Raw genomic sequence first — 13495 nt, forward strand, 5'->3', positions numbered from 1 at the left:
TGTATAGTGATATTTTAAAAGTACTTCAACTTTGTGTTATAACAAAAGTTATCATTCTAAGTGTGGAAGATCTCTATTTCCCCTTAGTGAAACCATTAAACCAGGCAGCAAACTTTACAGTATAGAAGAGCTACAATAAAGGCTTGGAAGAACAGCTGTAAACTTTAAGGATTTCATATAAATTTATAAGACAAAAATATCTGAATAGAGAACACTAAACAAAATCATTCCAGAGTGGGACTTTACAGTCCATTCATATAGTCCATATTCATGTTAATTACCCAACTGCATGTCTTGACTGCCTCTCCTCTCCCGCAAAAGCAAAGACTAAGCAAACCCATCCATGTGAGTTTACCTGGCATGCTCTTGGTTCACAATTAATTAATCCTTTAATAATTTGTCCCCACCTAATACGTGACTACCCTCAATACTAAGTAAGGTCAGCCGTAGCTACCTGGTACCCAACTGTGCAGTATTTTCCTGACAGACGCTCCAAGCCAGCTGAACACTGCACAGCTGTATCAAGTGTTTCTGCTGTACTTCTCTGCAAGACTCTCAGGCTGAGGCTGAGCACCATGCCATGGGATCATGCTTCTTCCACGTTGGATCTGGCTACCCGCTGCCTGGCTTGGGACCTGTGCAGAAGCTTGCGTGCATTTATCTGCAAACCAGCGTAAACCTTGAAAGAGTGGAGTGGAGTAAAGCTTTCCACCATTTTTGGCCAAATACCACCATCAGTAAGAGCACTGTGGCAGTGTAGGTGCTTGCGCAAAGAGCAGCAGCTCCCAGTTGGCGTGGGGCTATACACCACTCTGGAGTGGCTGCCATAACACTAGTTTCCCCACCCCTTGGAAAATGTCTCATACACATATACTTTCGTAAGACTGAACGGCATAAAAGCTGGGACCAAGGACTGCACTGTAGATATTTATGAAGAACAGCTACCACAGCATCCTTTAAATAAAACATCCTCAGAAGGGGAGTGCTACAGAACAGATGGGCTATGATGTGTAAGTTCAGAAGTGACAGGATTTTGACCGTCTTTTTGTGCCCACTCAAGGTAGGGCTATTCAGTGATACCACAAATGGTCGAGATAACTGGAAGAGGGAGCTCATCAACAAGCTCCCAGAGCTAGAATTGAAAACATGGATCTCAAATCCCTGCCACTGCATGGAAAGTACAGCAACTGCTATGGATTCAGACAACTCATTCACATTCCTGTGTAAACACCAGCAAGGGAAGAAAATGTTAACAGCTGTACAGGAATAACTTAAAAGTACAATTATGCACCCATACGAACCAGGTATGATGGGAAAAGCCAGACTGAACACCATAAAGAAAAATCACCACTTCTACTCCATCAGAAATTATTTCAGCCTTTAATGAAAACTGCAGGTGAAGAAACTCAGGTCACCACAATTCCTCTCATCTTAAAAAAACCCATACACCCCCTACCCCAAGCTTTGACAAAGAGGCTTTAAGCAGTCAAAAAAAAAAAAAAAAGGGTGATGTTTTGTCAAATGATAGAAAGGTATGTATAAAATAGGAAAATAAAAATAAAGTCCGTGTCTATTGCCCCTTTATTAAGTAGTTAGTACTGAAGATGGTTAATGCAGCAAATGAGGTTAAAAAGGCAGGAAAACTTGCAGAAACTTATCTCAATTAGTAAAGACGGGAACAACTGAAGAACTATTAATGAGCCTGTTGAATGGAGAACATGTTAATTAAATACAGCGTGGGCAAAACCAAGATGAGGCCTGTTTCAAAAAAAAAAAACAACAAACCCAACAACTTGAGCTAGTCATTCACGCTGCTGGGTCATAAATTAACTAACTGCTTCCAAAACAAAGTACTTTAACAATTCACACCTCAATACACAGAAGCAGTTTACAGAGAACGAGGTAACAAACAAACAAAAAATTGATAAATCCATTAAAATATAAAGCACATGGTAGAAGTTTCCCTTATACTTCTATTTAATTTAGTTCTAAGCTACTAAGACTAGAAAGGGGTTAGGAACTAACAGAGCTTGTAAAAAGGGACTATTAAAAAAAGTGAAAAAAAGGATCGCAAGAGGCATACAAAGGCTCCTGGCACAGGAAACATGGGGAACATTTCAGAAAAATGAACAAGGGGCATGAAAGATTAATTGCAGTAAACAGTTTATGGAAAAGGAAAACCATTCCCATATATCATTTTTTCAAATACTACAAAGAGTCAATGAGACTGAAAAGCAATTCACTCAAACCTGAAAAGCTCATACAACATATAGTTGATGTTCTTAACGTCATTGCCATACTCGGTACACGCTTAGATTCACCTTAAGAAAGAACTCTGTATTAGAAGGCAAAAACCTACACTCTCTGCAGAATTCACTTATGAAGTTTAAGAAGCAGTCCACTGTGGAGTCCTTCTGTAGGCAGATTGTAAACAACTGGCACTTCTCACCAACTTCCTAAGGAAAGCTTCCATATTCTTAGATGATAGTCATGGGTAGGTACTCTTCACGATAATGCATGACCATTCTGGATTGCTCTGAATCACTGCTTTCCTTCATTAAGCTGGACCAAGCAGAAGTGTCACTGCCCAATTTTTAGTTAGTGCACATACAGAAAAATACAGTTGTTAATTCAAATACAGTTGTCAATTCAGATAACCTTACAGAAAAAAAGATTTCAAGAGTGGTGGGAAAATAGTACATGTGTAGAACTTCAAAATTATACTTGCCTCTTGGGTCTGAGCAAGACTGCAATTCATTCGCAAACGTACCAGTGCAGTCTCCTGGCAGTGGTATGATTTACACCAAAGCAAATCAGACAGCGCTGGTGTCTCCTTAACCTGCACTGGAGTTATGCACAGAGGTAGTTGTACTACCACTGGCTGAAATACAGAATAGGTAAGGAACATGTTTTAATAGCACAAAGGTACCAGGAAACAGCTCCATCTTGCAGTTTTCATTAAAGCTATGAATGAACTTACTTATCACAGAAACAGGCAACATGGAGCTCATTAGACACTGCCTCATATCAAACTGTCCTCTGCAGCTGCAGAAGTTTTCTTTTCAGGCCACACAAATTCCAAGACAAACTAATTCATTATTCACTCTGTTTCACCTTGCTAAAGCAACACCAGGACTACCACCCAAGGATAAATCCAGTACTCCATCATGACATAATACCTTTTTTATTACAATATCCAAAAAACCGAGTATGCAAGATTTTGAGATCTCACGATCCCTTCTTCAATCTCAGGAATGTGCCATCTAAAGACTGTATATTTAAACCATAAAGGAGTTTAAACGTAAAGAAAACAGAAAAATGCATTTTCTTCATAAACATTCTGTGTGTCTCTTCCTACCAACCACGCCATCCCCTGTAAAACCCGAAGATCTCTTCCCGTAAAGCAAATATATATATAGTGTTGGTAGCCCACCCCACCCCATCCCAAGATCAGTTTTTATTAATCTTCTGTATTAGTGTCAACAATCAGCTACAGATACATATTACTTTGAGAATTAAATACATAATCGTTTAATTCAAACAAGCAGAAGGGCAAGAGGAAAAAGCATTATGTGGATGGCACATTTGGTTGTAGATTACCAAAACATTCAGCCTTTACAATTCCATGATTCTTTCTCTAGTAATCAACTTTCAAATAAAATTTCTCTTTGTTGCAATTACAGACCAAAATACACTAGATAGTTTTCTTTTACTACAATCTTACCATAGTAGTTTAAGAAGTACTATTACAAAATGCTTTTAATTAGTGTACTCTTTGTAAAAAGAGTCAGGGAGGCAATGTAATAGCAGAGTACAGTGTAAAGAGTGCTTCTAGGAACTAGGAGTTTTTGTAATATACTACTTGGTAAGCAATATAGCTACAGAACTCACAGCCACAACTGTTACGTCTACTCTCTCTCGCTTAAGTAGCTGCAGCTTCAGTGCATTCAAACTGTGCCCGATGTCTCTGAACAGAGAGTTCTGCCTGCGTGAGCAATCTGAACGGATTAACACTGGTTTGAATTGAAAACGCCCCTCCTTGATCTGAGCTAACTATGTAAACGTACACAGGAGAGGAGAGTTTTGAACTCAGCTGGGAAGGTGAGTGCTCGCCACGGCCACCCAAGGGAAACTCTCAACCTGAAGGGAGGTGGTCGGAGATTAACAGAACTGGAACACAAAAGGAGGCAAACAAAAAAAAAAAAAAGACAAACAGCAACCGACAGAGCAAACACTTTAGAAAGAGCCTATTCCTTAAGCCTGCTTCAGATATTGCTCTGCTCTATAAAAGTGAATTTAGGACCTAAGGCTTGTAAGTTATAAGAGGCCCAGGTGGCCAAGTCCATCTTCAACGTCACTGAAGTGCTTTCACAAGATATAGCTTTTCCCCGTGTTCACTGGTGAAGATGGGAGCCTTTTTGTAGTGTTCCACCAACTCATCCATAGTATTAAAGCGACGCTGCCCAATACAATAGACATTGTCCACGAGCTGCACCTTGAAATGTTTGTTCTTCCCCGACGCCTTTAGAGATACTGAGAAGTCACTGGGCTGTTGAGAAGAATTCAAAAAGAAAAAAAAGAATTACATAAAAGTGAAAAAAATGAAGGCATAATTTTGTGGTTTCAGGAACAAACTGTGTCATATAGTTGATGGTAATTTATGCTAGTCTTTGTTCCACAGCTCAGTGCTTTAGCTGCTTAAGAAACCCAATAGTCTATTATTCAATAAATAATTGCCATCATTATTAACATGCACAGTTAAGTCAGTTAAGTGAAAGCTCCCCACATGCACAGTCTGAAGTTGCCAATTACATGACTAAATTGCAAATTTTATCTTAGTTACCCAATCTAGATGCACGAGAATGTCAAGGAGAAGGGAAAAACTTTCTTCATGTACGGTTTCCTTGCTAGAGAGCCCTGGAGAAAGCGACTATTGCAATATTGCTTGGGTGAGATGAAGAAAATCCCCCCTATCGCTTTTTTTTGGGGCGTGACCACTAGAGGGCCGTTCTTGCTTTGCATTGCAAAAGACAAAACCACATTCACCTTTATCTTCATTACCACATGTATGGGGAATAATTTCTCTTACTGAGTACACCTTTTTTTGTAAGAAAAGGTATAGAATAAAAACACAGTACAAATCTCACCATCAAACCATCGTCCACAAAAGACAAGATTTAAGCACTAATTAAGTTATTCAGGACAGAACAATTTCACATGATAAATCTCTTCATCTTGGCACCTGGTTGCTTTAATGAAGAGAGCGCTGTCATCCAAACAGCCGGGATGAGACCATTCCACTCTGTGCGCCACGTGCCACCGTAGGATGGTAGAAAGGACACACTGTCCCTCGCTTCCAGCTTAAATCCATCTCCAGCCATCAACCACTGCTGGCTGACCATAGAGATGGGAGTACAGGCTTTGCCCCATGAGAGGTGGCTGGAGGCAGGTGTCACCGGCCAGCAGGAAAACGGAATAATAAAAAATAAAAAGCACACACCAGAGTTTGTGGCAAGCACTTAATGGAGATAAGTAACGCCTGATGCGACTCTGGAGGTACTGCTGCAGGGTCTCTGCCCACTGAAGGCATGGCTTCAGGCAGAAACCGTTGAAGGTACGTGCCAGACTTCAGACGCAGCCTTCCTGCAGTCCCTGCCCCCCCCCCCCCCCCCCCACTGCTGCTCGGTCAGGCCAGCGCTGCGAACCTGAACTCGTCAAGGCTAAACAAAACCCACAAGGGACTATCTGGTTCAGAGCATCGCTTTACCAACAACCCCGAGCGCAGCTGCGGCACAGCAGAGGACCGAGCAGGGGGAAGTGGGAGCCCTGAAAAGTTACTGCTGTCACTAGACTTCGGTCCATGAAACCACCGCCTCTGTAGTCCTCTACACTGCATTTGGGGGGTCAGGTACACACTGAGTACATACCCAAGTAAGCTGAAGGACAGCATTTTCTCAGGCATGTTGTCTTCTTTCCTGTAATGACGTGGGTCTCTGCCCCACATATGCCCCACATTCTGCGTATCTCAAAATCCTGTCCCTGGCATCTCCCCCTCGCCTGTTTTAGTACCAATGCCTTCTCTGCCTTCCCTTCCGACTCCATCTGCCCTGCCCAGAGCAAACAAAGCTCCTGCCGTGCCTGTTGATCTGGCTCTGACCTAACTCCCCAGGCTAGCACCTCAGCTTTGGGCAGCAGCTCTTCCCCTCTGGCACTGCTCAAGCCAGCAGCTAGCTCCCCGCACCTCTGGACTAACCCTCTTCTACCTCGAGCCACTACGTTGCAGATCCACAAGCATCACTTCTTTAAAAATTATTTTTATGTAACACCCATAGGAAAATTACTTCTTCCATCTATAACCCAGTGTCACCGGGCCTTGGTCGGGTCAGTGCAGGCTCCATGAGGAAGGCTGCCTCAGGCACCGAGCAGCTCCAAAGCCATCGGTTCAAAATACATGCAACACCCCCCCATGCCTGCCGAGAGGACTGGGGAGGGTGGGGGAAAGGGATGGAAAGAAATGTGCATAAGAGCGTATCTTTGGGGTTTCCAATGCTCCACCCAAGATACGGTTTGTGCCCTGTCATCCATCCCTAGCTCCAAGTTTGGAAACTGCTATTTTAAGCCAGCTAGCTCCAATATTAAACCCCTGCCTCAGAAGCATCGCAAACAAGGCTGCACAGAGCTCACGCTAAGACTGGCCTATTTTCAACACCTACCCTACTGTGTTAAAGCTAACCCAATTGTACCAACACTGCGCTGTGGTTAAGACCCCGAAGGCAGTGTGGAAAAACCAGCCATAAACACACAGGCCTAGGACCTGTTTCAGTGGACATCTCCATAGCCCTAAGCAGTAACCATTAAACAGTAACAAAGCACAGGCCTGCACAAACGAAGCTCTGAAGAAGCTCTGGGAACCTGGGCCCATGGAGAGGAAATTTAGGACACAGGTTCTGGACAGCGTGCCAATCACTGTGCTCTAAACACAGGCTACGAGGCAGGTCCATAGGGTCTCTTCAAGGACAGCACTGAGGGGAGCACTTACAGACTAGCTGCTTAGGATTCAAAAAACAAGATCAAGTCTTGCTGACTAAGTTCTGCTGCTTCCATGGGCGATGCCTATGCCAAACGAAAACCAGTAACCAAAAGGCCCTTGTTTAAAATAGAAGAACTTACAAATGGGAAGTTCATAATCTGAACCAAACACACTTTCTTGTTTTAGGAACAGGAAAAGATGTTATGACAGAAGTTTAAAAATAAGTTAAATAATCACTTTGCGCTCAGAAAACATTAACATTCTGTTGACAAAGTACAGTTGTTTTCAGCATGTCAAAATTATGAGTTTCAAAGCTCTTTGTACCTGCTAAGAATCATTATCTTCAGACCAGAAAGGATGTGCTAATGACACACAGACAGGTGCTGGAATAGGTCTTAGACCTCTGATCTACTGCCCTATGTCCCAGGCCAGACTTAGACAGATCTTTGTGAGGTGATCTACACAGTACATTAAATACTTTTCATGCCATTTTAATTGTAACTTTAATGAATGAACATTCTCCTGAACTACTGTCCATTCTTCCCAGCCTCAGAGCTGCTAATTAGATTGATGCATAAGTAGAAGACATTATTATCGCTTATTTCCTGCAGAATATGTTACAAAGTTTATTCTTTTCATGATCTGATTTAATTAAAAAAAAAATAGCGGAAAGGCTGATCTAACTCTTTTGAGAGCCATCATCCGGTGCAAAGAGATGGAAGAGCTCGAACAGCTGTTGCAAAAATCCTGAAACCCTTTATTGGCCTCAGCGTAGTAACTTCTACAGGATTCAAGAACAAACGGCAAAAGCAACTGGACTTGCATTTGTTTTTATTTTGTTTTTTTCACACTCTAACAAACATGCAAAATGGTTAAAAAGATTATCAAAAAAAACCCCTCCAGATAAACTACTGCTCTTAACATTACCATTTCAAAGTATGTTGGTTTGATGAAGCTTGAATTAGCTCCCTGCTGTCCTCCCTGGATTTGCTCCAAGTCTGTTTATTTTATTTACTGTTTAAGCTATTTTGTTTCAACTGCTGGCCAATTTTTCTCCCTTCTCCCTCTTAAATTAATTGCTACATTTGTATGTTTGCACACTAACTTTTCCAGGAATAAAAGCCTCACATACACCAAATAAAGGCACATCAGAAGTAAGCTTTATTCCTTGAAATCTACAGAGGAGTTGATGATTCTGCAACAGAATTACAGAGCATAGCTTCATGGCAGAGAACCTGTGAATATTTCTGTACTGTCATAATTGGGAAGACCTAAACCTGAAGTTAAATCAATTCCTAAACCAGAAAATTTAAGATTAGCTGTTATGCATTCGCAGCTCTTCAGTTCAGGTGTAGTATTTTGAATTGTTTCAGATTCTGTTATTTTAACTCCTGCTTATGACAAAGATGACCATAGGCTAGCTGATGCCTACAGCATGTAGAAGACAACAGGTAGGAAGACGTTCATTTAATTTTACTTCTTTGGTCAGGAACGTCACTGTCTTTTCAAAAAAGATGGAAAACTTTATCATGAAGACAAGTGATATAAGGGAAAACAAGAGAGACTGGGAAAGAAGGTTCCCTTTGTACAATCTCCATTTGAGAATGAAACAAGACAATTTTATCATAAATGGAAATGTTGGGAAAAATAACTCCCTCTGAAAGCCTTTTACTGATCCTGTAACTTACTTATTTTTTCCTTTCAATCCAGTTCCACTTGGCAATGCCCCTCCTCCATGGAAGATATTCTCATGCACTCATTCTTCAGGCTATTCTAGACTCTTCGAGCTCCATCTGTGAGCCTGCCCTGCAGCTCCCCAACTCCTTCCACTTCCACACCCAGGTTTTCCCTCACTCCTCCTACTCAGTCACCCAGCCAAAAAAACAAGTCATAGCTCAAAGGTCTAAGGTCAGGCTGGACAGAACCACCTGGGAGAGTAAAAAATTCCTTTTTCTACCACTTCCACCTCATTTAGATGTAGTGTTTACCATGTTCCAAAATCAATATTACACAGGTCAGAAACATGAACTGGTTCCATTGCCCTTCAAATACAGGTCTAATTAAGATTTCTATTCTTCCATTTAAAATAAACCACTAGGATATTTCCTTAAGCCTGTCTTTAAAGATATAAACTTTCTCCTCCTCTCTGCTGTACTCATCAATCACAGCATGTCACAGAACATGACAAATGCTTCAGTTTTTGAACAGTTGCCACATTTCATTGCTTCTATCCAACACTTGCAGGATTAAAATCCCAGGAAAATATGGGACACCCTGACCGCTACAGAATTAGCGCCTCAAAAAGCGTACAAACTCTCAACCCATGCCTCCTCCCTCTGCTGTCACTATTGCTGGACAAAGAGCACAGAAGCTAAATGCGATCTCAAAGGACTAACATAAATTCAGTTGCACCTACAATCCTCAGTATCATCTTAACACATATAAAATCATCAGTATCATCCTGCAACCCTGTCTAGAATCAGTTACGATAATTTGATAGCTGTGACACTATTGGCAGAAGGTAGCCATTACTTCCTAATCAGTAATTGCTCCTGAAATAGTCCAAAAAATTGCATAGTTCATTCACGCTGATAAACAGAACTGGTCTGAGAAAAATAACATCTTCTCTGCTTCATGGGAAGACATGGTAGGGCTATGAAGCAGTAATGTTTGTCTAATCACCAGTTTTGCACCCACTCACAACAGAGTGCAAAGGGACTGCAAGTCCTGACAGAAGCTCCCTTTGAAGTCTAAGGATGTCTGCAGCAGAGGATCTGCTCAGAAGCTAGAGGTGTGATGTTCTCCCTCATCACCAGCCACAGCCTATTACTGCTTCCTGTTAGCTACAGCACTAGCAAGCACACTTGTTTCCCAGGGTGAATCCGAACAAAAACCTCTCTTCCTTCCAAATTTGCTTCTCTCCCCAGTGGAATCTTAGATCTTCAAAGCATGACGATCACCTACCCAACCCAGGCCAATGGTGCCAGCCAAGACTTGTTTGTCTTGTGTTAGGTACTACACAGAGAAAACAAAAATCTGACCGCTCAAGAGCCTGCAATTCAAAAGGGTAAGAAGTGGCTGTACAGAGACTGCATAGATTAAATCTGCATTATTTGTTCAGGAGAGCTACTTAAACGAGACAACAAACTTCGGTTTTATCAACCGAGCAGTCTGCAACAGAAAGAACAAATCAAGCAGTATTTCTAACTAGGTATGTTCCACTTCAGTCTCCTCCTTTACATCTCCAAAACTAAGGTGACATTACCTAGGTATAACACACTTGGCAAAAATGTTATCAGTAGGTAACTGTGCCTGTTACGTAAATTATGGGCTTAAATGGTTCAAACAAGTTTATGGTTCTAATAATAGTATTTTGTAATTAATGAAGATAATCAGGCTCCTAGCTACCTGACAGAGTTCATCTCAGTATATTCTCCACTATGGCAGCATCCCTTAGATCTAAGTGTAACTGAGGAGAATATTTTTGGCTAAAGGAATCTAGCTGCAAGACAAACATCTGGTAAGTTAAATCTAGAGAAACATTGTAAAATCTTGCAACTACTAAAATTTGAAATGGGAAAACATGACATCAAATCGCATCAAGTGAATACAGAACAATACAAACCTTCATCTATCCAAGGAGAGCTTTTCATAGCTCAGTAACAAGAGCAAAACTCAAAGAAATCTAAGGAAAACTTTTATACAGATGACTTTTCGTAACTATGGTGATGGAAGGCTATAGAAAACCCTAAAACAGGTCAAAAATCAGGCATGGGATTAGCAGGATGACTCACAGTTTTATCTATGGGCCTTTTCAGAAAGGAATACCCCTTGCATCCGTGACCTTAATAGGTGGGCTCATAACACAATGTAATGGGAAGTGCTGGTCTGGTGGAAAGACAAGCAAACCCTTCTCTCAGTTCAGTCTGGTCTCTCTAATCAAGATCTTTCGCTCTGATCATGCAGACACTCCTGGTGACTTTTAGCCACAGCGTGAACAGTCTCTGTAGTCATGCATGTGAAATACAGCAGCCATCAAGAATTTAAGAACTATTTCTAAAATCTTTCTTTGTTACATACATTAGCAGCTTGAAATAGATCTTTTATGATCTTTTTCCCAACGCTATCAAGTACACCCATTTGCTTATTGTATCACTCCTGGCACTTCAGAAAAAAAGAAAAAAAACAAAAAACAAACTAGTAATGCCCAATGCTTTTATAATTCACATACATAAACAAATTATGTGATGGTATGATATATAAAGATTAGGGCAGACAAAAGTTTGAGATGTAGTCAAATATTTCTTTAAACCTAACAAAAAATAAAACTCTCAAGTAGTACTAAGACAAAGGAGGCATTTACATGCACAACTACAGTTTTTCTCATTGCTCAAAAAACCCTCAAATACAGGACCTGCAAGACCAGATCAAGATTAGAAAAAAAAAAAAAAAAGATATGTTCCTCATTTCATTTCAGTACGTTGTTTTTGCGTGTGTGCAAAAAACTTGCTGTTAATATGAACTGAGTAAATTTTCTGGGATTCTACTAAGTATTAGATGCTGGAAAGAACTTGAAGACCACATTCTGAACAAATCTTTTTGTGCTACACAAGCAATGATTTCCCCAGCAACAATGCAGGCAGCAAATTTGAAACTGCTTTGAATACAAGTGTGTTTAGTGTTATGATGTCATATTAAATTAAAAGATTACTGTGTCCTTTCAAGGCAATTCGTTTACTCCAGAAGTAGACTCTTAAGAGCAAAGAAATGAGCCGCAGCACGGTGGTCACTGTGACATGGCATGCACTCAGAAATGGCTGCATATTTTTGTATTTTAAGTAATGTATTAATTTTCAAACTGTCCTTCTGGCACTTTCCCAAGACAGAAGAAAATTGATAGCTACTGTCTCAGGATAACCCAAAATGCAGCATCCAGATCTGAAAGTGAGCTTCTACGTGCTGGACGGACACACCAAGGGTACACTGCATCCAGCATACCCACCTGCCCCTGTCAGACAGAATGCTACCTTGAAGAGACAGCTAAACAACTGTAATTTACTGATTACCATACTCTTCTAATGGCTTTCTACATTTTAGAAGACTGTATGCCACACCTCAGCCTTTTCTTCTGTTGACTAAACAAACTTGACTCCTCTCAGCCTCTGTAAGTCAGTCATATTTTCTAAATTTCTATTTTTCTTACTGTTCTCCTCTGGTTTATTTATATTTGCCTTTGTTTTGTGATTACAGTTAGCTAAAAGCAGAAACAGGAACTCAATGACACAGAGCGTCAAAGAAAGGGTAGTTTGACAGCTATCATGACTTCTGCAGAGCAAATTCATCAAGGAAAGATGCCTAAAATTTAATCAGACAATACTGTATCCAGAACAAAATATTCAGGGCTATTACATAATTATATTTTGTCAATATTTTTACATATTATGTAAAAATTTCAGGGAATAGTGAGAGTCCTAACTTCAATAATAATAACAACAACAACAAACTAGCAATGTTTTCCAAAAGTTAGAATGCAAAGTTTGATTTGGATTTAGAAAATCCTACAGAATTAACAATTTCCTTCTTTCAGCTGTTGTTCTGCTGCCACTAGAAGCCTCTGTTCATCTCCCTCGCCAACAGCCAACATGCCAGCCAATCCCAAATTTTACTATCGTTATATTAAAAATGCAGGCTCTGTTAATGCAGAAGATGGATTCTGCTTGTCTAGAAAGCTGCCTTTTAGTTTACTGAAGAGTTGTGTTAGGAAAGAAGTTTTATTCTAAAGGGATAGAGTAGGCACTACCTAATGAGTCTGACTCAATACTACCTCAGATTTTGACTTCATTCTAAGGACCTCTTCTGAGTAGCTGAAATTGTAACTTAGGAAGAACAGAATCAGCAAGTGAAAATGTGAAACATGCTTCCAAAAAAGTATTGGGAGCTAGAAGGATCTTTATTTCCAGATTTGAGCTCAAGCTTAATTCTCCCCCTTTCCAGCTTTGGGAAATTCTTTGCTTTCCAGCATGCAGTCATGCCAACACCTACTAGTTACTGAAATCTTTTACACGAGGAATAGTATATGGGAACAGTTTCCCCACAATTTATATACAATCATGATAAAGAATATCATATGTTCTCACCAGAAGTGATATATGCAATCAATACAGCCTTCTGAAGACATTAGTTAGAGTCAAGAAGTCTTTTAAAAATCATATTATGGCTCAAACTATATGCAGTTGACACTGCTTTAGTTTTTAATCGCAATCTACATTATAAGCCAAGATAGCCCACAATACGGGCACTGTGAAACCTGATTCAAATATGGCATAGAGATAGATGTCCATAGCTGTATAAGGTATACTTATTGTAGTAGCACCATACACTGAGATTAGAAGACTGAGCTAATATAACTATATTAATTTTGAATTTTTATACATGAAGCAACAAAACACTTAGATGGAGACACCT

The 13495-nt window shown here is 40.3% G+C and overlaps 1 protein-coding gene across 1 annotated transcript in view; it reads right to left on the reverse strand.

The window, feature by feature from the left end:
• Window positions 1-3332: 3332 nt before the first annotated feature.
• NCK2 (NCK adaptor protein 2) overlaps window positions 3333-13495 on the reverse strand; it is a 53883-nt gene continuing 43720 nt past the window's right edge. The window contains exon 4 of the mRNA XM_009811083.2: window positions 3333-4549. Coding sequence (XP_009809385.1) covers window positions 4355-4549 — 195 coding nt within the window. The 3' untranslated portion in view covers window positions 3333-4354. The remainder of the gene's footprint in view (window positions 4550-13495) is intronic.

The sequence above is a fragment of the Gavia stellata genome, chromosome 1 (genome assembly GCF_030936135.1).
Source record: "Gavia stellata isolate bGavSte3 chromosome 1, bGavSte3.hap2, whole genome shotgun sequence".
Lineage (NCBI taxonomy): Eukaryota > Metazoa > Chordata > Aves > Gaviiformes > Gaviidae > Gavia > Gavia stellata.